Source organism: Rhinatrema bivittatum, chromosome 12, assembly GCF_901001135.1.
Source record: "Rhinatrema bivittatum chromosome 12, aRhiBiv1.1, whole genome shotgun sequence".
Lineage (NCBI taxonomy): Eukaryota > Metazoa > Chordata > Amphibia > Gymnophiona > Rhinatrematidae > Rhinatrema > Rhinatrema bivittatum.
In genome coordinates, this window is record NC_042626.1 from 72,488,337 (window position 1) to 72,510,156 (window position 21,820).

The 21,820-nt window shown below is 49.7% G+C and overlaps 1 protein-coding gene across 1 annotated transcript in view; it reads right to left on the minus strand.

Annotated features, from left to right (window-relative positions):
- Nucleotides 1-514: 514 nt before the first annotated feature.
- Nucleotides 515-21,820, minus strand: part of CASC3 (CASC3 exon junction complex subunit) — a 131,969-nt gene continuing 110,663 nt past the window's right edge. Inside the window, exons 11-13 of the mRNA XM_029573781.1 lie at nucleotides 16,307-16,527; nucleotides 15,632-15,754; nucleotides 515-2,305 (exon numbers count right to left, since the gene is read on the minus strand). Of these exons, the coding sequence (XP_029429641.1) occupies nucleotides 2,276-2,305; nucleotides 15,632-15,754; nucleotides 16,307-16,527 (374 nt within the window). The 3' untranslated portion in view covers nucleotides 515-2,275. The remainder of the gene's footprint in view (nucleotides 2,306-15,631; nucleotides 15,755-16,306; nucleotides 16,528-21,820) is intronic.

Below are 21,820 nucleotides of genomic sequence, written 5' to 3' on the forward strand. Positions count from 1 at the left end.
GCGCATACTGCACACGTGATATTCTCACAGCTTTCCTCTTGCACTATTATGGCCATTGCACCAAGCCTCATTCTGCCGCATTGCGTGATGCCTTGTTTTCAGTTTCCTCTCCAGGAGCAGTCCTGGACTAAGTGCAAAAAGAAATTATCTTCTTACTTCTACTCCTGTGTTAACATGAAAGCAGTATTTTCCCTTCCTGTAGAAAGATAAGGACCCAGTACCCTGCCAAGCTTTCAGGGGTAGACTGATACCAGTTCCCTAGAGTGTATGCATAATAATTTTGTAATGTGTTTTGCATCAAGGGAACACAAGACTTGGGGGGGGGGGGGGGGGGAATTGTTCACAAAAAATGAACAAGGTAAAGGATGGCAAGGGCCTGTGCTGTGTGCTGGAAAGCAGTAAACTGCTGCACCTCGGCGGGTACACCACAGTCAGTCGGGAAACTGAATCAGGCTGGAGGAGATCATGGAAGGAACCTGCAGCACCAGGACTCCAAAAAACACAAACGCAGTGCTACCTTTCTAAAATTTTATTCATTTCCACCAGCTCACCACAAAATACAAATATGCAGACCTAGACTTAAAACAGAGGAAACCATCACAGTGTTAGGTCTAAAAGAGAAATAACAGGACCAACATGTTAAATACATCATGAAGCCTGAAGGCAGGCAAACAAAACATCATCACACAAGAATAAAGCAAAGGCTCAGGGTTTTGTTTTAATGTGTCTGACTTTCCAAATTCAGAACAGACATGTCCTCAGCTGAAAAACAAAGGGAACAGAAAGCTGTGTACCCAAAGCTGTCCGGTGCATGGAGGCTGACCCCAAAACCCTGAACCATAAGCAGCAGCAGCACTGCTAAACAATTTAAGGAACACAGCCCAAACAAAAAGCACCAAGAATCTTCCTTTGTCATTCACTCCGCCAGCTGTATCTCAGACTTCAGGAAGCCTTGCACCAAATAATGGTGATGCTGTGCCGTTAATCATCAGGAACCTATTTTAGACCCCAAAGTTTAAATATGGCACAATTAACACCACAGCAATTTTGGGGGTGGGGTGGGGGTTAAACAGAGAGTAAGCTCCCACCTTCTGAAAGATAAACTGAAAAGCTCTCTTTTAAGCCCTGTACCCACTTAGAAATGTCCAGGACGTGACAATGTTTGGGAATGGCTTGCCCAAGTTCCGAGTGTGAGATGCACAGTAGCAGTCCTGAACATTAAGGTAATGCCCTCTGATGGCAGGGCAGGGCAGGGCAGAGCCTTTCAGCTCAGCCAAACTTCACACAAATAGAACCTAACTGGTAGGTGGGCTGGAGGATTTTGGGTTGGTAGAGAATGAGGGTGGACAGCTCTTACATGGAGGGCCCAAGGGCACAGCCACATTCAAGCTGCACACAGAAACAAAATGACAGGTGCCTGAAACACAAGGGAGGGAAGGGGCTTCCTTATTGAGACCCTCAGTATAGCGCTCGGGGCTGCACCGTACAAAACATGGAATGTTCAAGGCAGTGGGGGTGCTGCTTCCTTCTCCTCACCCCCACCCACTGCATCATGGCTGCCCAACGCTGTCCACAGACTGCCCGGGCCACACCTGGGGTGGGAGCGAGGAAAAAGTGAGACACACAGAAATAGTGTTTGATCAGGGAGGGCTTGGAATGAGAGCAACACTTCCAGCTGCGATAACACTGTACCTGTGCCTCGCTCTCATGGGATTCAAGAGAAAAAGCGAACCATTTTTTAAATGAGAGATTAAAAGCTATCACTTTCCTAGCAAGTAGGTAATGCTGTTACAGAGAATATTCTGCACAAGCAAAAAAGGTCGATAAAATCCATCTCCAACGCTGCAAACTAGACCTATGTATGCAGCAGGCAGCTTCATGTGACAACTGAAGTGGGGACAGTTGTGTCAAGAATGAGCTCTCCGTGGTGCCTGTGTGCACCTCTGAGCAGGATTCTGCTTAAGCTGCTCTTTGGATGTTGGTGCTGTCTATTCTAGTCGCTCTGCACACGCACACACGAGAAACACCATGACCTTACCGCATGAGCAGTACTGGGAACATGGATCTGGACAAAGGAGAACAGACCCATCCTCAGAAATGTTTACGCCTTATTTCAAGGGGTGGTGGATTCTCTGCCAATCCCTCCCAACCTCCCAAAGATCATATGAGAAAACACAGCATGGGAAATGGGGACTTGTGCTTTGCCAGTTCCTGCTTGGAAAGAGGGGCATGCGTGCTCAGCTCTCTGCAGGGTACTTCCCTGTCCAGTTGGCCTCTATGTGCTGGTCTTCTCCTTGTGGTTCTCCTGAGGACAGAATAAGATCAGACACTATTAGGTTGGAAGGTAAAAGAAAGCAAGTGCTAAGTTTTAGACTCTTGTGCATTGAAAGCCAGCTTCCTGCTGCAACAACCAGAAAAGAAAGTGATGTCTGGAAGCCCTCCCCACCATGGGAAATGAGGCCGTTCTGTGACACTATGTATGTGGCTGTTCCTAGCTTCAGTACTGAGGCCTCCTGAAACAACCCACTCACCCAATCTGCAGTGCTTCATGCAGGTGGAGAGAGGGAGCTGCAGGGACAATTCTGACCTAGCTTGAATGTTAGGGGTGGTGTTCCCCTTTAAAGTATACCAAGAAAGCAGGTGTGGTGCAGTTAAATTTGCAAATGAGCCAACCACCTCAGAATAAATGTATTGAACCAATCCTCTAATAAATATTGCTATATACGTATCTTGAAGGCTATTATTGCTTGTTCAGTACATTTACTCTGAGGCTGTAGGACCATTTGCAAATTTTACTGCAACACCCCTGCTTTCTTGGTATCCAGTCTAGTGTGTTTGCTCATCTCTCCACATTTTTTGTGCCCCTTTAAAGTATATCACGCTGAATCCCAATCCAGCACTCAAGTCACGCCAGTGACCACGGTCATCATCCACCCAGAAAGCGGAGTTGCTCACCTGTAAAGAAAATTGGGTCTTACCTGCTAATTTTCTTTCCTGCATTAAGCCAGATCAGTCCAGACAAGTGGGTTTTGCATCCCTACCAGCAGATGGAGGCAGAGAATAAACTTTTCAGGCACTGCTACATAACAGAGTTCCACCTGCATTCCCTCAGTATTGACCTGTACCCGAGCCAAGATGACTATTTCCCAAACCACAAAGGATTTCTTCATCTGAAGCGAGATAAGGATCCAGGTTGGAGCCCCGAAACAAATCTGGACCCCCCAACCTCAAGGGTAATAAAACATAAGCGTTGGCAAGTTAAATGTAAGACATTGATAAGACAGGCTAAGAGAGAATTTGAAAAGTTGGCGGCAGTAGAGGCAAAAACTCTCAGTACAAACTTTTTAAAATATATCCAAAGCAGAAAGCCTGTGAGGGAGTCAGTTGGACCATTAGATGATCGAGGGGTTAAAGGGGCAGTTAGAGAAGATAAGGCCATCGCAGAAAGATTAAATGATTTCTTTGCTTCGGTGTTTACTGAAGAGGATGTTAGGGAGATACCCATTCCGGAGAAGTTTTCATGGGTAATGAATTCAGATGGACTGAACCAAATCACGGTGAACCTAGAAGATGTGGTAGGCCTGATTGACAAACTGAAGAGTAGTAAATCACCTGGACCGGATGGTATACACCCCAGAGTTCTGAAGGATCTAAAAAACAAAGTCAGCATGGCTTTACCCAAGGCAAGTCTTGCCTCACAAATCTGCTTCACTTTTTTGAAGGGGTTAATAAACATGTAGATAAAGGTGAACCGGTAGATGTAGTGTATTTGGATTTTCAAAAGGCATTTGACAAAGATCCTCATGAGAGACTTCTAGGAAAAGTAAAAAGTCATGGGATAGGTGGCCATGTCCTTTTGTGGATTACAAACTGGTTAAGACACAGGAACAGTAGGATTAAATAGGAAAATTAGTTCTTACCTGATAATTTTCATTCCTGTAGTACCACGGATCAGTCCAGACTGCTGGGTTTTGCCTCCTTGCAGCAGATGAAGACAGAGAAAAACTTTGAGGGCACCCCCTCTTAACCGATGTGCCACCTGCAGCTCCTCAGTATGAAGAATTCCCAAGCAGAAATATGTAACAATTGAACAGGCATGTCAAGCATGTGAACTCTCTGCGTAGGATAAGGAAAAACCTGTACCCTCCTAGGGTCTGAAAAATAACCAGAAGAAAAGACTGCAGCAACAGCTCAAGCGGACTCTCTTTTACGACTCAACACCTTTACGGGTGGGCGTCTGGAATGAACTGTGGTACTACAGGAATAGAAATTATCAGGTAAGAACTAACTTTCCATTCCCTATATGTACCCGGATCAGTCCAGACTGCTGGGATATACCCAGGCTCCCCTAACTAGGGTGGGACTTTGAGAGTCCCGCTTGGATGATGTTGCCACCGAAGTTGTTGATGTCCGAAGCCTGGATGTCCAAACGGTAATGTCTGGAAAAGGTATGCAGTGACTTCCAGGTCACCTGCAAATCTCCTGCGGCGAAACCAAATGACTTTCCACCCAGGAAGCCGCTTGCGACCTAGTCGAATGCGCTTTCAAACCTGTGGGACAGGCTGCCCACGACATATATATGTGGAAGCAATGCCTCTTTCAACCAGCGGGCTATAGATGATTTGGATGCTTTCTGGCCCTTCTTAGGACCGCTCCACAAGACAAAGATGATCTGAGAGACGAAAGGCGTTCGTGACCTCCAGATAACGCAAAAAAACCCTCTTGTCATCTAGATGCTGCAACTCTCGGTAAAAGCCGGGAGCTCCACCAACTGATTCAGATGGAAAGCTGAAGCAACCTTCAGCAGAAAGGATGGAACTGTTTGGAGAGAGATCCGAAAAGCATAGGAAAGGTTCCCGGCAAGAAAGGGCTTGCAACTCCAACACTTGCCTAGCGAAACAGATGGCCACCACACACACCATCTTCAGAGTTAAGTCTTTCAAAGAGGCCTTCTTAAGGGGTTCGAAAGGGGCCTCACACAACACCTTGAGCACCAAATTCAGACTCTATGACGGACTGGGGGACTTAAATGCTTCACCCTGTGGAGAAAACGGACCACCAAGATTCGATAACCTTCCAAACCCGGACAAAAGTTAAAGAAGTAGAGGTCTTCCTTGCTCGAAGCAGGGTTGTAATGACATCCTCAGGATAGCCTTTCTTCCTCAACTGCCGCCTTTCAAAAGCCAGGCCGCAAGATAAAAGCGATCCGCCCTGTCGAAAAATATAGGGCCTTGACGCAGAACATTCTGAAGATGATTCAGGTGCAGGGGGCCGTACACAGCTAGATTGACTAGGTCTGCGAACCAGGGTCTCCGGGGCCACTCCGGAGCCATCAAGATTACCTTTCCGGGATGAATTTCTATACTTCTGAGAATCTTGCCTATTAGAGGCCATGGAGGAAACACACAGAGCAGTATACTGGTAGGCCATGGGAGCACCAAGGCATCGACTCCTTCTGCTCCGTGCTCTCTCCTGCGACCGAAGAAGCACGGAGCCTTGGCATTCCCTTGAGTCACCATCAAGTCCAGATGGGAGGACCCCATCTGCGAGAGATGAGGCCCATTGCTTCGTCAGAGAGCTCCCACTCTTCCGGGTCCAGCCTCTGACGGCTCAGAAAATCCACCTGCACGTTGTTGATCCCTGCTATGTGCGAGGCTACCAGCAAGGCCAAATGCTGTTCCGCCCAGGACATCAGCTGCTCTGCTTCCAAGGCCACTGGGCAACTCTTGGTCCCCCCCTTAACGGTTGATGTAGGCCACTGTTGTCGCATTGTCCAACAGGACTCGCACCGCCTGGATGAGCAAGAGCGGAAGAAAACTCTGCCAAGCTAACCGCACTGCTCTCATTTCCAGGCGATTGATGGACCGTGATGCTTACTCCTGCCACCATCGACCAACTGACTGGCACACTGCCCCCCAACCGGAGAGGCTGGCATCCGTAGTCACTACCACCCACTGAAGTATTTCGAGAACCATCCCGTGCCTCAGGTAGTCCTGAATAAACCACCAGCTAAGACTTGACCTGACGGATTCGGTGAGAGATAAGGGGACGTGAAATTCCTCCCACATTGGATCCCAACGGCACAGCAATGCTCTCTGCAAGGGCATCATATGAGCAAAGGCCCAAGGAACCAACTCCAGTGTGGACGCCATAGAGTCAGGGACCTGCAAATAATCCCAGACTCTGGGCAGAGATGCCACTAGGAGCCGTTGACTGCAGCTTGACGGCTCTCTCTTCCAGCAGGAAGACCTTGCCCACACAAGTACTGAACCGCGCCCCTAAGAAATTCAGGACTTGAGCAGGATGAAGATGACTCTTGGACTGATTTACAAGCCAACCAAGGGACTGCAGACGTTGCAGGACCGTATCCACCGCTTGCTTGCAGAGGGCCTCTGACTTTGCCCGAATGAGCTAGTCGTCCAGGTACGGGTGGACCAGACTCCCTTCCTTGCGAAGGGCTACCGCTATCACCACCACCACTTTGCTGAAAGTGCACAGGCCAAAAGGAAGGGCGCAGAACTGGAAATGCAAGCCGAGGACCGTGAACTAAAGAAATCTCTGGTGAGCCCTGTACAGATATGCCCTGTACAGATATGCCTCCATCAAATTGAGGGAAGCCAAGAACTCCCCTCTGCGCACAGCTGCAATGACCGAGCGGAGGGTCTCCATCAGAAAACGTGAGACACTGAGAGACCTGTTTACCTTCTTCAGATCCAGTATTGGACGGCAGGAACCCTCCTTTTTGGCACCACGAAATAAATGGAATATCATCCCGTGCCCCACTCGTCCTGGGGAATGGGAATTATAGCCCCCAGGCATTCCAGTTTGTGGATGGTCTGCTTGATTATTCCCCTCTTCACCGGCAAGCCACATAAGGAGATTACAAAGATGTCCCAGAAAGGCCAAGCAAATTCTAAAGCATAACCAGTTGCGATGATATCTAGAACCGACTGGTCCGATGTTATCTTGACCCATTCCTCGTAAAAGAGGGACAACTGTCCGCCTAAAACTGTGATGGAGGAATGAGTCAGCCGCATCTCATTGAGAGGATTTGGCCACGAGGGATCCCTGTCCGGCTGCATCTCGGCCTGCTCGTCGGCCATGAAAGGACTGAGACCAAGCTTGAGACCTCCCCGAGGTTTGCCTTTGGCCCATCCCAGGCGGTCTATTCTGACGGAATCGCCTCAGACCCCAAAACAGAGAGCGGGTTGGCTGAAAAGATCTGGGCCCTTAGGTTTGTCTTCCGGCAGCTTATGAACCTTGTTATCCCCCAGAGACTTGATCAGTTGTTCCAAGTCCTCACCAAAGAGGAACTTTCCTTTGAAGGGAAGTGCACTGAGCTGGGCCTTGGAGGAAACATCTGCCGCCCAAGTGCGCAACCACAAAAGCCTCTGAGCGGAAACGGCAGACACCATAGTCCTGGAGGAGGTTCGCAGGAGATCATACAGGGCGTCCGCCCCATAGGCTACAGCCGCCTCCAAGCGCTCCGACTGAGCTGCCTCCTGTGGGGGGGAAGATCTCTGGAACTCAGAAGCTGTTGTACCCATCGCAGACTCACCCAAAGCGTCAAGCTTCTGCAGACCGCCGCTTGAATACCAAGCACAGAGACTTAAAAAATGTGCTTAAGGAGAACCTCGAGCTTTCAATCTTGGAGGTCTTTGAGGGCTGCCGCCCTGGCCACCGGAATGGTTGTTCTCTTGGTGACAGCTGACACTGAAGCATCCACTTAGGTACCTTTTAACAGCTCCAGAGTCTCCTCCGGCAACGGGTAGAGCTTGTCCATTGCTCTTCCCTACCTGCAGGTCCACTTCTGGAGTATCCCACTCCTGGACCATCAGTTGCTGAACCAAAGCCGGATAGGGAAAGGTCTTCGCTGGACCTCGTAGCCCCGCCAAAACCAGATCCACCGTGTCCTGGGCAGGATCCTCTGGAGGGACCATGATTCCCAGCTCCGCCAGGACATGCGGGATGAGAGGATTAATTTGTCCCGTTGAAAAAGACAAAAGACCTTAGGATCATCCCCATCCAAGGGTACCGCCTTCTCCACCTCATCCAGGTCCGCTCCTGAGGAAAGAGGAGGGGCCGAGGAAGGGTCATCCTGCAAGGCAACCATGTGATCGTGCTCCACTGGAGCATGAAACTCTCCGAGGTGACCCTAATCTTCTGTACCTGGATAGACCCCTGTGGCTCCAGCCATCTGGGGACCTTCCTTGGCAGCCCCTCAGGAACCCGAAGCCTAATCAACCCCCCGGGCTGGGCCTGGCTGGCCAAAAAGGCCTGGTGCATAAGGAGCACAAAATCTGCCGAGAAACCAGCTGGGCCCCTGAAATCCTCCTCCAGCAGCCATCTTGGGGACCTTTGCGTCTCAAGCACAGCTTGCAGCAGCCCATGCTTTCCCTGGCTGATTTAAGCCCCGAGGAGGCCTGGGGGGCAGTCGGAGGATGGAAAAACAAGATATCAAGGTCACACAGGATGATTTGGCCAATAAAGGGGTACACCCTGCACCATGTCATACAGGGCATCTGCTACCTAGGCCATGACTGCTTCCGTCTGAGTCACCTGGTTGGAATCAGCTGAAGATCCTGATGTCTTTCTCCTGTGCCTTCTGCACCCAGCACAAACAAAGTTCTCTGCATCAGGCTAGCACAGACTGCACCTCGAAGGCTCAAAGCTGAGAACTACAACAATCTCTTTAACTGGATTTCCAACATTCGATCCTGGACATCCTTCAGCAAGGCTGACCCTGCTGCAGGAATGGTTTCCTTCTTTGTCATATCAACACCGCATCATCTATATTCTGAAGTATCCAAAGCTGCAAGGTCTTCTCCGGCAAGCGATACAACTTAGCGTTAGCCTTGGCTACCTTCAGGCCTGCCTCTGGAGAATCCCACTCCCGGTCAACCAATTTCTTCACCTTCTTTGGTAAAAGGAAAAGCCTTTGGTGGCCCACACAGCTCATCCAGGACAGGGTGTACCCCTTCATTGGCCAAATCCTCCTGAGTGACCTTGATCCCTTGTTCCTCCATCCTCCGACAGGCGCAAAGATTCACTTCCACAAATGGAAATCGGAGCTCCCGCAGCATTCTGAGGTGCAGTGGTAATCACGTGGACCGGGGAAGCAAACCACCAGGAGAGCGAAAAAGAAAAAATAACTATCCCCAAACCGTTTCCCTGCACAGTGATCTCTGCTTTATTTTTTTTTTCCGACTTTAGAAACAAAAGGAAACACAGACCAGAAAACAGGCGTAACTGAAGCATGGCAAAGGGTTCTTCCCGGACTCCTGGAGGTAAGGAACTGGACCACCAGCTTTTACCCCCATCGGGTCACCAAAAGCAATTGAGAATCCCCAACCTCTGCTCGTTCACTCCTACAACCAAGGATGGTCCCACCAGGACCAGACAACCTCCTAGGAGGGAAATCTCCTCTGGAAGACAAACTTCTAGCCCCTTTCTCTTTTTTTTTTTGAGGTTCAGAACTGCAGGTTTTGCATCTCCATCATAGGAAAATTGGTTCTTACCTGCTAATTTTCATTCCTGTAGTACCATGGATCAGTCCAGACTCCTGGGTTGTGCCTCCCTTCCAGCAGATGGAGACAGAGAAAGTTTTACTGATACTGCTACTTAACCACACGTGCTACATGCAGTTCCTCAGTACTTATCTATATCCAAGCCAAACACAGTAAAAAGGAAAAAAGTCTCAACTTTTAAACCGTTACAAAAACATGAATATCTGAAAATACTCTGTATTAAAACTGGATGTCTCTCCCCCTCAATAACTGGGCGGGTTCTGGACTGATCCATGGTACTACAGGAACCAAAATTAGAAGGTAAGAATCAATTTTCCTTTCCCTGTACGTACCCAGATCAGTCCAGACTCCTGGAAGATCCTCAAGCTCCCTAGACCTTGAATACTGTGTATAATTCTGGTCGCCTCATCTCAAAAAAAGATATAGTTGCGATGGAGACGATACAGAGAAGGGCAACCAAAATGATAAAGGGGATGGAACAGCTCCCCTATGAGGAAAGGCTGAAGAGGTTAGGGCTGTTCAGCTTGGAGAAGAGATGGCTGAGGAGGGATATGATAGAGGTGTTTAAGATCATGAGAGGTCTTCAACGAGTAGATGTGAATTGATTATTTAGTATTTCGGATAATAGAAGGACTAGAGGGCAACTCCATGAATTTAGCATGTGGCACATTTAAAACTAATCAGAGAAAGTTCTTTTTCACTCAATGCACAATTAAACGCTGGAATTTGTTGCCAGAGGATGTGGTTAGTGCAGTTAGTGTAGCTGGGTTTAAAAAAGGATTGGATAAGTTCTTGAGGGAGAAGTCCATTACCTGCTATTAATCAAGTTGACTTAGAAAATAGCCACTATTACTATCATCAGTAGCATGGGATATACTTAGTTTTTGGGTACTTGCCAGGTATTTGTAGCCTGGTTTGGCCACTGTTGGAAACAGGATACTGGGCTTGATGGACCCTTGGTCTGACCCAGTATGGCATGTTCTTAAGACAGGGTGGGACTTGGAAAGTCCTGCTCACAAGACTCTTTCACCAAAGGATGGGGAGTCCATATCGCCCACACCCAGACGATAGTGTCTAGCAAAAGTATGTAGCGACTTCCAAGTCACTGCTCTGCAAATTTCCTGGGGCAAAACTAGCTGACCTTCCGCCCACGAGGCCGCCTGTGAATGTGTAGAATGAGCATGTAACCCATCCGGGACTGGCCGGCCTCGTAGAATGTAGGTGGAACCAATAGCCTCCCTTAAGCCAACAAGCAATGGTAGCCTTAGAAGCCTGAAAACCTCTCTTGAGGCCGCTCCACAGAACAAAGAGGTGATCTGATCTCCTAAAGTCATTTGTTATCTTGGGGTAAAGTAACAAAGCTCTTTGGACAACTAACAACCTGAGTTTCCTCGCATGATGAGTAGACGCGTCCAGCATGGGAAAGGCTGGAAATTCCAGAGTCTGATTCACATGGAACGCTGATACCACTTTCGGCAAAATAGAAGGTACTATTCCCCAACAAGACCCCCGAATTCAAAACCTGAAGGAATGGATCACATGACAGCGCCTGCAACTCGGAAATCCTCCTAGCGGAACATATGGCCACCAGAACAACCATCTTCAGAGTCAAGTCTTTCAAAGTTGCCCTCCGAAACGGTTCAGAAGGAGCCTCACATAAACCCCTGAGGACAAGATTAAGATTCCAGGATGGACAAACTTGAAGTGGAGGATGTCCGGATGTGCGGAAATACATGAACCATTAATCTTATCATGAAGGCAACGCCCGCTATTTGCCCTAAGTGAGCTAAGAGACAAGCCTTTGGCGAAACCATCCTGCAAAAAGGACAAAATGTCAGAGACCGACGACCTGAGAGGACAAACTTCACGCACCAATCCTCAAATACATTCCAGACCCTCACATAGGCTAAGGAGGTGGAGGACTTCCTAGCTTGCAAAATAGTACAAACATCCTCTGAGTGACCCTTGTCCCTTAAGTGCTTTCTCTCAAAAGCCAAGCCGCGAGATGGAAGCGAGCTGCCTTTTCCGAAAATATGGGTCCTTGACGCAGAAGGTTTGGCAGATGAGAGCGCCTCAATGGGCTGTTTATCACCAGATTGACTAGATCAGCAAACCAAGGTATTTGAGGCCACACTGGCACCACTAGAATTACATCTCCCAGGTGGACCTCCATGCGCCACAATATCTTGCCCACTAATGGCCATGGCGGAAACACATACAGCAGAACGTCCTTCGGCCAAGAAAGAACCAAGGCATCGATTCCCTCTGCTCCGCGTTCTTTTCTGCGACTGAAGAAGTGGACTGCCTTGGCATTTCGCTGAGTACCCTTTAAGTCCATGTGGGGTTGACGCCATCTGGCACTGATGAAAGCCACTGCCTCCTCTGACAGCTCCCATTCCCTGGGATCCAGTTTCTGACGGCTGAGGAAATTCACCTGAACGCTGTTGGCCCCAGCTATGTTGCTCTGTCCAGTGGATCAGCTCCCGAGCTTCCTGAGCCACCGCTCGACTCTTGGTACCACCCTGCCGGTTGACATAAGCCACTGTCGTCAAATCGTCAGCCAAAATTCTGACCGGATGGCCAAGCACAAAGGGGAGAAAAGCTCTCAGTGCCCAACATACCACTCTCGTCGCTAGGCAATTAATAGACCATGCTGCTGCCTCCTCCGCCGACCACTGGCTTTGCACTGACTGATCTTGATAGACTCCTCCCCAACTGGAGAGACTGGCGTCTGTGGTGACCACCCTTCACTCTGGGATCTCTAAGTCCACCCCTTGACACAACTGGTGCCGACCAAGCCACCACGAGAGACTGGACCTGGCTACTTGTGTAAGTGGCAAAGAAAGCCACTGGGAAAGCAACGCCGCCTGCAGAGGTCTCATATATGCATACACCCAAGACACAAGCTCCAACGTGGAACCCAAGGAGCCAAGAACCTGAATGTAATCTCAGACCCTGGGCACAAGGCTCTCCAACAATCTGCGCACTTGTGACTGCAACTTGACTGCAACTTGACTATGCGCTCCTCCATCAGAAAACCTTCCCCAGTTTGGTACTGAAGTGTGCTCTCAGGAACTCCAACTCCTGAGACGGGACGAGATGACTTGGTCCAATTCACTATCCAGCTGAGGGACTGCAAGAGCTGCAGCACCAGATCCACCGCTTGCCTGCATTGGGCCTCCGACTTCACCCGAATAAGTCAGTCATCTAGATATGGATGTATCCTCCTTCTTGAGGGCTGCTGCCACTATCACCATCACCTTGGTGAAAGTCCTTGGGGCCGTCGCCAGCCCAAATGGCAGGGTGCAAAATTGAAAATGCATGCCGAGGATGTTGAACCTCAGAACCTCTGATGGTCAGGCCGGATGCCTATGTGCAAGTAGGCCTTGGTCAGATCCAGGGATGCCAAGAACTCCCCCCTTGCATACCGCCGCAATGATGGAGCGGAGAGTCTCCATGCGAAAACGAGGGACCTTGAGAGCTATGTTTACTTTCTTCAAATCCAGAATGGGACGAAAAGTCCCTTCCTTCTTTGGAACCACGGTGTAATGTTCCTTCCCACGCTCCTCCTCGGGTACTGGGACAATGGCTCCCAGGCTCCGTAGCCAGTCCAGAGTCGGCTGAAAGACTCGTCTCTTTTCTGCAGAGGTGCAAGGGGAGACCATGAACATATCTCAAAGCAGATGACCAAATTCTAAAGCATAACCTTGTTTTATCATGCTTAAGACCCACTTGTCCATAATGATTGCAGTCCACTCCTCGTAAAACAGAGTTAACCAACCCCCTATAAGCGGAACGGAGAAGTGAATCAGCCTCGCTTCATTGTGCTGACTTGGCTCCAGAACCACTCTGGTCGAAGCCATCCCTGTTGTGGACTGGTTCCAGGATTGCTGCCTCCCCGAGGCCTATCTCTGAACTATCGAGCACCTTCCTTGACGAAAAATGCCTGCTCCCTTGGAAGCGAACACGCCCAGAAGAAGAATTCTTTGCCCCCCCTAGGCTTATCTTTAGGCAACTTGTGAACCTTGTTATCCCCTATATGTTTTATCAGCTCCTCCAAATCATCTCCAAAAAAGCAGCTTCCCCTTGAAAGGTAGTGCTCCTAGTTGAGACTTGGACGAGACATCAGGCGACCAAGTACCTTAACCACAGCAATCTCCTTGCTGAGATTGCCGACATCATGGTCCTAGAAGATGTCCTGATAAGGTCCTACAGCGCATCCATGCCATAGGCTACCACAGCTTCCAGCCACTCAGCCTGCTTCACCTCCTGAGAGGACATGGCCCTGTCAGACTGCAGCTGTTGTACCCAACACAGCCCCACTCGAAGCATGAAACTGCTGCACACAGCAGCCCAAATGCCAAGCGCTGACACCTCAAAGATCTTTTCCAGATGGACCTCAAGCTTCCTGTCTTGAAGATCCTTTAAAGCAGCCACACTGGCTACCGGAATCGTCATCTTTTTAGTTACAGCCGACACAGAGGCATCCACCTGTGGAACCCGCAAGAGATCCAGGGTGTCATCAGGCAAAGGATATAACTTATCCATTGCCTGGCCCACCTTCAGGCCGGTCTCCGGAGTTTCCCACTCTCTGACCACCAACTTCTTGATGGACTTGTGAAAAGGAAAAGTGTCCGCTGGGCCCCATAAGCCAGCCATGACCGGGTCCACATCCTCCTGATCAGACTCTTCCTCCGGAAGCTTTATTCCTAGTTGCTCCAAAACATGCGGGGATCAGGGGCCCCAATTCCTCCCTGCGGAACTGACGTATCACTTTCAGATCATCCCTGTCCACAGGCGGACTATCCCCCTGCCCTTCTTCGGAATCCTGCCCCCCCCCCTCCCCCCGCAAGGAAGGTTCCATCTGAGGAGGACCAGAACCTGCTGGAACGCCAATATCAGAATCCTCTGAAAGATCGTCCCTTCAGCATGCAGCACAGGTTCCCCAAGAGCCTGCTGAACCCTGGTAGCCCCTGGCCTCCCTGGGGTACTGGATCTCTTCCTGGGCCAAGACCCATAAGAAGCTTCCCACTTTGGCCCCTGCCGCCACACGGATCTCCAGGCCAGATAAGCCTTGTGCAATAAAAGCACAAAATCCGAAGAAGAGGCAGAAATGAGTCCTCCATCAGGTCATCTGCTGTGTCCCCCCCCCCCCCCCCCCCCCCCCCGGGCCTGCACAGGGCTCAAATTGGCTGGGGAGTGTGAAGGAGGGAAATCCCCCTTCCCCCACCGTGGCTTCAATAGCAGCAGCCTACCGTCCTGTGAATGTGCCAAGATGGCCAATTTTCCCACGCTGTCGGGAAACGGGTCTGGGGCTTCCCATACCACCTGCACAAGTCCTCCCGACTCGCACTGCTGCTCGGATCCCCTTGTGGGCAAGCCTGGACTGTCCTCATCCTCCGGGAGGCAGCGGCCATTTTTCACAAGTCGCGCGCACAAATTTCCACAGCCAGCACACTTTGAGCTACACAGCATGATTCAAAATGTGGCCGCCGGTGGGAAACCAATGCTGGAGGAAAGTTGCACAGGACAGAGCCTCCTAACGCCAAACACAGTTTGGTCGCTACTGCAAAGCAGCAGTGCCTCTCACTCTCCAGAAAGCCTCACCACTCTCTTTTTTTTTTTTTAAACTTTTAACAGTGAAAAAGAAATTCAAGAGGCACGCTTCCCTGTCCTGAAGATTTGCAGCGGGCTCCTTTGATCCTCCTGGGGCAAAGAGAGCAAGATTCACCAGCTTTCAACCCACGGCGACCGAGCAAACTAAGAGTCCCCAATCCCCTGCTTGTCCACCTCAAGACCAAAGGGATAGCCCCACCAGGGCCCAGCAACCTCCTGGGAGGAATCACCAACTCTTTTTCTTTTTAAACTGAGTCCAGACTGCAGGTTTCACACATCCAACATCTGCTGGAGACAAGAGGGACTGCACGTGGCACACTAGGTTATTATGCCAGTGTCAGTAAAACTTTCTCCGTCTCCACCTGCTGGAAGGGAGGCAAAACACAGGAGTCTGGACTGATCTGGGTACATACAGGGAAATGCAGATTCTTGGTATTATTTAACAAAGGGATTGTTAGTTGCATGTATGCCAACACATGCTGGGTTACCTCAGGGGGTGGCGGCTTGATGGTGACCGGGTGAGAGGTTCTTCGTGGGGGGGAAGGTTTAGGCTGCACCTGCTGATGTACAGTATTGTAATAGGTCACTCCTCCATACACCTGAGATTGCGCCTGGAGTGAGAAAAAAACCAAAAACAGAACAGAGACCATTAACCCACTGCTGTAAGCAGCAAGACCAGAACGCTAGAATCTTCGATTCTAATCAGATCAGAAGCTGCATGTCCAAAACCACCCAACCGGCCAGACCCTAGCAGACAGAGGCATTAGTGCATAGTTAGATGGGATGCGGGCTGCTAGAAGCAACCAGAGGAAAAGAGAAATCCCAGGGAGGCTGCACATGCTTCCTTTCCCACACTGTTTACAGCACTGTAGGATGGTAAGCACCAGGGAAAACTAATGATAGCAGGGCCAGGATTGCCTGTAAGTAAAGAGGAAAAGTACTGATACTGGAACAGAGCAGAAAGGATGATGCTTAAGGGACGGGAGGGTCTGATTAATCACAAAAGAAAAAAACCATCATTCTATAAAAATCAAAGTGGAAGAAAATATGCTTCTGGCATTTAATGATTAAAAGTTTGTGTTTCATGTTAATAAAAATTAAGTTTAAAAAAATAGAGCAGAGAAGGCATGGAGCTGGAGACCGCCCCCAGCCCCCTCCATTACCTGTGTGTTGGAGTACAAGTGAGGCGGTGCAGGTGGTGGCAGGGCTCCTGGGGCGTAAGGATAGCTGGGGTTTCCAAAGTTCATGACCCCAGCTGGGGAGAAATACGGTGGTGGCAGCAGCTGCTGCGGTGGGGGCTGTCCAGGAGGGAGGGAGACCGGTGGTGGATATAAGCTGGGATTTGTCATAGGAGCCGGTGTCTGGTGCGGATGTAAACCTGGAACTGAAAAACTTGTATGTTCATATCACCTTGAGAAGAAGCGCTGCAGCTTCTAAGCAAATATGTAAAAAACTTTGGAAGGAATTCTCTTAAACAATGTTCCATCTCAGCCCTCACTGCAGAGAATGGATATAAGTTGCTTTATCGCTGGTATTTGATGCCATCTAAACTACATAAGATTTAACCACATATTTCTAATAAATGCTGGCCATAAAAGCACTCTGTACCATATTTGGTCAGGCTGTGCAAACATCTCTAGATTCTGGGATAATATTAGTATTTGAAATTTTAGATTGTCAAGTATCTAAGGACCCCAAGCATTGTTTATTGACTCTCCCCCCATTAGAACTCAATAGGTCTCAATAAATCTTGTTCTCACAGATAATAGCTACATGCCTGGTGATTGCTTCTTCTTGGAAACAAGAGGCTAGCCCAACTGGTTTAAAGGCTGAACGGAAATTCTTTTCATTATACTATCTTGGTAAACTGACTGCGATTCGTCAGGATAGGAAAATTGGATCTTACCTGCTAAGTTTCGTTCCTGTAATACCACAGATCAGTCCAGACCAGTGGGTTATGCACTCCCACCAGCAGATGGAGGCAGAGAACAAAACTTCGAGGCACTGCTTTATACCAAAATGTGCCACCTGCAGCTCCTCAGTATTGATTAATACCCAAGCCAAGATACAATAGAAAAAAAAACCTAAAAACCCCATCAGGGCGAACCAGAAAACAAAAACTCAAGGGTTGGTTTCCCTTGAACCTGGAACCCCAGTTCCGGACCTTAGCCCATAACATTCAAATGAATAAGGAATATCCCTTAGATACTTCTTATATACAGCGGCTAACTACCAGGCAAGTCAGTCTTTCGGTAGTTCTACCAGGGTGGGCCTCTGGACTGATCTGTGGTACAGGAACGAAAATTAGCAGGTAAGACCCAATTTTCCTTTCCTGAAGATACCCAGATCAGTCCAGACCAGTGGGATGTACCAAAGCCACACTACACTGGGTGGGAACCCGAAAGACCCACTCTCAGAACGCTTTCCCCAAAAAATGTGATCTCCGGTGCTCAGACATCCAGACGGTAATGTCCTGTAAAGGTATGCACAGAAGACCAGACTGTGGCCCTACATATTTCTTCAGGCGATACCAGCTGACACTCTGCCCAGGAAGCCGCCTGTGCCATCATTCAAAAAGAAGCTAAAGTCTTGGCTATTCACCCAAGCCTTCCCTGAGAGCTAAAACTTGATGAAGCGATAAACATTATCCATACCACTGTACATACTTTTCTGATTTTGTACCCTGTTTCAGTTAATCTTGTTTATGAAAGTTTCACTAAAAGTTCTTTGTCAACATGTTACAATGTATTATGCCCCTGAGGCGACAGTTCAGTTTCCATGTAAACCGGTGTGATATGTATTGTATACAGGAACATCGGTATATAAAAATTAAAAATAAATAAATAAATAATAAATAGGCCAACCCATGAAAATGTAGGACAAACAAATGGTCTCTTTCAACCAGCGAGCCAAGGAGGCCTTGGACACCTCTCTTCGAACCCCCAAACACCACAAAAAGATGGTCCGACTTTCGAAAGGAATTAGTGACTTAAATAATGGATCAAGACCTGGAGAACATCCAACAGGTGAAGGTCTCTACCAGACGACGAATCTCGAGACCAATCCGGGAAACCAGGCAACTCCATGGATTGATTCACATGGAAGGCAGATACCATTTTAGGCAGGAAGGAAGGTACCGTACATGCAAGGACACCTTATCAGCTAAAATGCGTAGGAAAGGATCCCGACAGGAGAGAGCCTGCAATTTGGAAATACGTCTAGCCGAGCAAATGGCCACCAAGAAAACAGTCTTCAAACTAAGGTCTTTTAGGGAGGCCCGTCCCAACGGCTCAAAGGGCGGAGCACAAAGAGTCATTAAAACCAGGTTAAGATTCCAGTCTGGACACAACTTACAAACTGGAGAGCGAAGAAGCTTTACCCCTTTTAGGAAAATGGACCACATCTGGATGGCTGGCCAGGGGCTTGCCGCCTACCCGGTCCCTGAGGCATCCTAGAGCCAAAACCTGGACTCAGAGGGAATTATAAGCCAGGCCCCTTAGATAAGTCCTGCTGCAGAAAAGCCAAATGTGGGGAATGGTCACCGAAAGGGACACTACGCCTTGCTGATCACACCAGACCTCAAACACTTCCCACACTTGAACATACGCCATGGAAGTGGAGGGACGTGTAGCCTGGAGGGTGGAAATCACCGGCTCCAAATAACCCTTCATGTGTAGCCGCCACCTTTCAAAAGCCAGGCCGTGAGAGAGAAGCGATCCTCCCGATCCGAAAAGATGGGCCCTTGATGTAAGAGATCCAGGAGTTGGGCCAGATGCAACAGACCATCTGTCGTTAGCTGGACGAGGTCTGCAAACCAGGGAAGCCATAGCTACTCTGGAGCCACCAGAACCACTGAACCTGGATGCTCCTCTATACACTGAAGAACCCGACCGATGAGAGGCCAAGGAGGAAAGGCAGAGTAGAATCCCGGTCGGCCATTTGCACACAAGTGCATCCAGTCCGACCACCCCAACCTCCTCCTTGTGACTGAAGAACATTGTCTTTGAGTTGGTCCGGGTTGCCATGAGATCCAGCTGGGGAACCCATCTGGCACAAATGTGATTCCAAGCCTCCTGGGAAAGTTCCTACTTCCTGGGATCCAGCTGATGTCGGCTGAGGAAGTCCGCCTGTATGTTGTCCATGCCTGCCACGTGAGAGGCCGCGATTCCTGCCAGATGACCCTCGGCCCAAGCAAAGAGTAGATGAGCCTCCCGAGCTACGGTCGAGCTCTTGGTTCCCTCCCTGTCTGTTGAGGTATGCCACTGTGGTGGTGTGGTCCGAGAAGACGCAAACCATTCTTCCCCGAACCTGAGCCAGGAACGCCACCAATGCCCTTCGGACCACTCTAGTCTCGAGGCAATTGATGGACCAGGACTGTTCCGGCAAGGACCAGGTGCCCTGGGCTGCATGATCCAGACACACCACCCCACAGCCTTGGAGGCTTGCGTCCGTCGACACGACCACCCAATCTGGGACTTCGAGGGACATGCCCTTCTGTAAGTTGATGATAACCACCACTCCAGGCTGGACCTAGCCTGCTGTGACAACGGTAACGGCAGTTGGTACTGTTCCGACACCAGGTTCCATCGAGACAGCTCTCTGCAACAGCTTCATGTGAGCAAAGGCCCACGGCACTAACTCCAAAGCAGACACCATAGAGCCCAGAATCTGCAGATAGTCCCAAAATCTGGGTATTTGAAGATGTAGAATTTGAAGCACTTGTTACTGCAACTTGCGCATCCTGTCTGCTGTGAGGAACACCTTGCCGACCCGAGTGTCGAAACGAGCTCCCAGATATTCCAGGGACTGCGATAGGTTCAGATGATTTTTTTGTCCCATTGATCACCCAGCCCAGCGACTGGAGTAATTGCGTCACGTGGTGTACCGCTCGCAAGCAATTCTCCTCAAACTTTGCTCGAATCAGCCAATTGTCGATGTACGGGTGAACCAACACCCCCTTCTTCCGGAGGGCGGACACCATGACTATCATCACCTTGGTAAAGGTGCGCGGAGCCATCGCCAAGCCGAAGGGGAGAGCCCGGAACTGGTGAGATCTAAGGAAGTGAGGAATTCCCCTTTACGGACGGCTGTGATGATCGTTCTTAGAGTCTCCATCCGAAAGCGCGAAACCCTCAATCTCAAGTTCACCTGCTGTAGATCTAGGATAGGATGGAAGGTACCCTCTTTTTTTGGGACCACAAAATAAAAGGAGTACCGACCCCTTCCCTGCTCGTCCAGTGGAACAGGAACAATCGCTTCCAGACAGAGTAATCTTTGTAGCGTGTCTTCTACCGCGGCCCGCTTGTTGCGGGAAATGCAGCTCGATTCCAGAAAGGCCTCCTTGAGTGGGTGAGAAAATTCTAAGGCATAGCAGACTCTTATTACATCCAAAACCCACTGATCTGAGGTGATTTTGGCCCACTCCTCAAAAAGCTGGGACAGTCTGCCCCCAACCGCTAAGCACGAGGAGTGGGTGGGCCTGTTTCATTGGGCAGGCTTCCCGGCTCCCGCCTCTTGCAGACTTGTTGGATCCCTGAAAGGACTGCTGTCGAGCCAATGATTGTCTGGAACCAGAGGAGGAGGGGCTGCCCCTCCCAGACCTGAATCTTAGAGAGTCCCGGAAACTGTTCCACAGAGCGAAGGACTTCTTGAAAGGCTTCTTATTCTCAGGCAGCTTGTTACCCCTGGTGTCTCCCAGGGACTTTATAAGCTGGTTCAGATCCTCACCAAAGAGAAGTTTCCCTTGGAAGGGAAGGTTACATAACTGAGATACATCTGCCGCCCAATTTCGAAACCACAGCAATCGCCTGGCCGCTACCGAAGAGACCATACTCTGGGCCGAGGTATGCCCCAGATCGTACAAAGCATCTGCCACATAAGTGACTCCTGCCTCCAGCCGGGCCACCTGGGACGGGAACAAAATCCCGGAGGAAGTTGGATCCTGAGGTTTCTGAATCCAACACAAGCAGGATCGCTGCAGCATGCTCATGCAAACCGCTGTTCAAAGACCCAAGGAGGAAACCTCAAACAGGTGCTTAAGGTGAAGTTCCAGCTTGCAGTCCTGAAAATCCCTTAGAGCCGTGGCTCCCGCCACCGGGATGGTAGTCTTCTTAGTGACCGCTGACACTGCCGCATCAACCTTTGGAGTCTTCAGGCGCTCCAAATGTTCCTCGAGCACTGTATACAGTTTAGTCATCACCCGGCCGACCTTGAAGCCTGCCTCCGGAGAGTCCCATTCCAGACTAATAAGCTTCTGGATTTTCTTCGGATAGGAAAGGCGCTGGGTGGGCCCCGAAACCCATCCGGAGCCCCCTGTGCTTGAGAGACTGCCGGGCTCAGCCCTGCCGAGCAGACTGAGGCACCCAACAAGAGCTGCTGACAAAAAAAAATCAAGGGAACTGTTTTTTGTTTTTTAACTTAACATTGCCAAAAGAAAAATAACAAACTTTCTCCAAAGGGGATACTTCCCTGGGTCAGCAGACACTCAGAGGGAGGCTTCGTAACCGCTGAGGGAGCCAGTCCCCTGGCTTTCAGGGGTCCCGGGACACTCGGGCTATCACTGCCAGGGATGGCCCAAAAACAGAACCTGGCACCTCGGGGAGCAACCAACTCCAGAGAACTCAGCCAAGAACTGCAGGTATGCACCACCACCATCTGCTGGAGACAGAGAAATACTG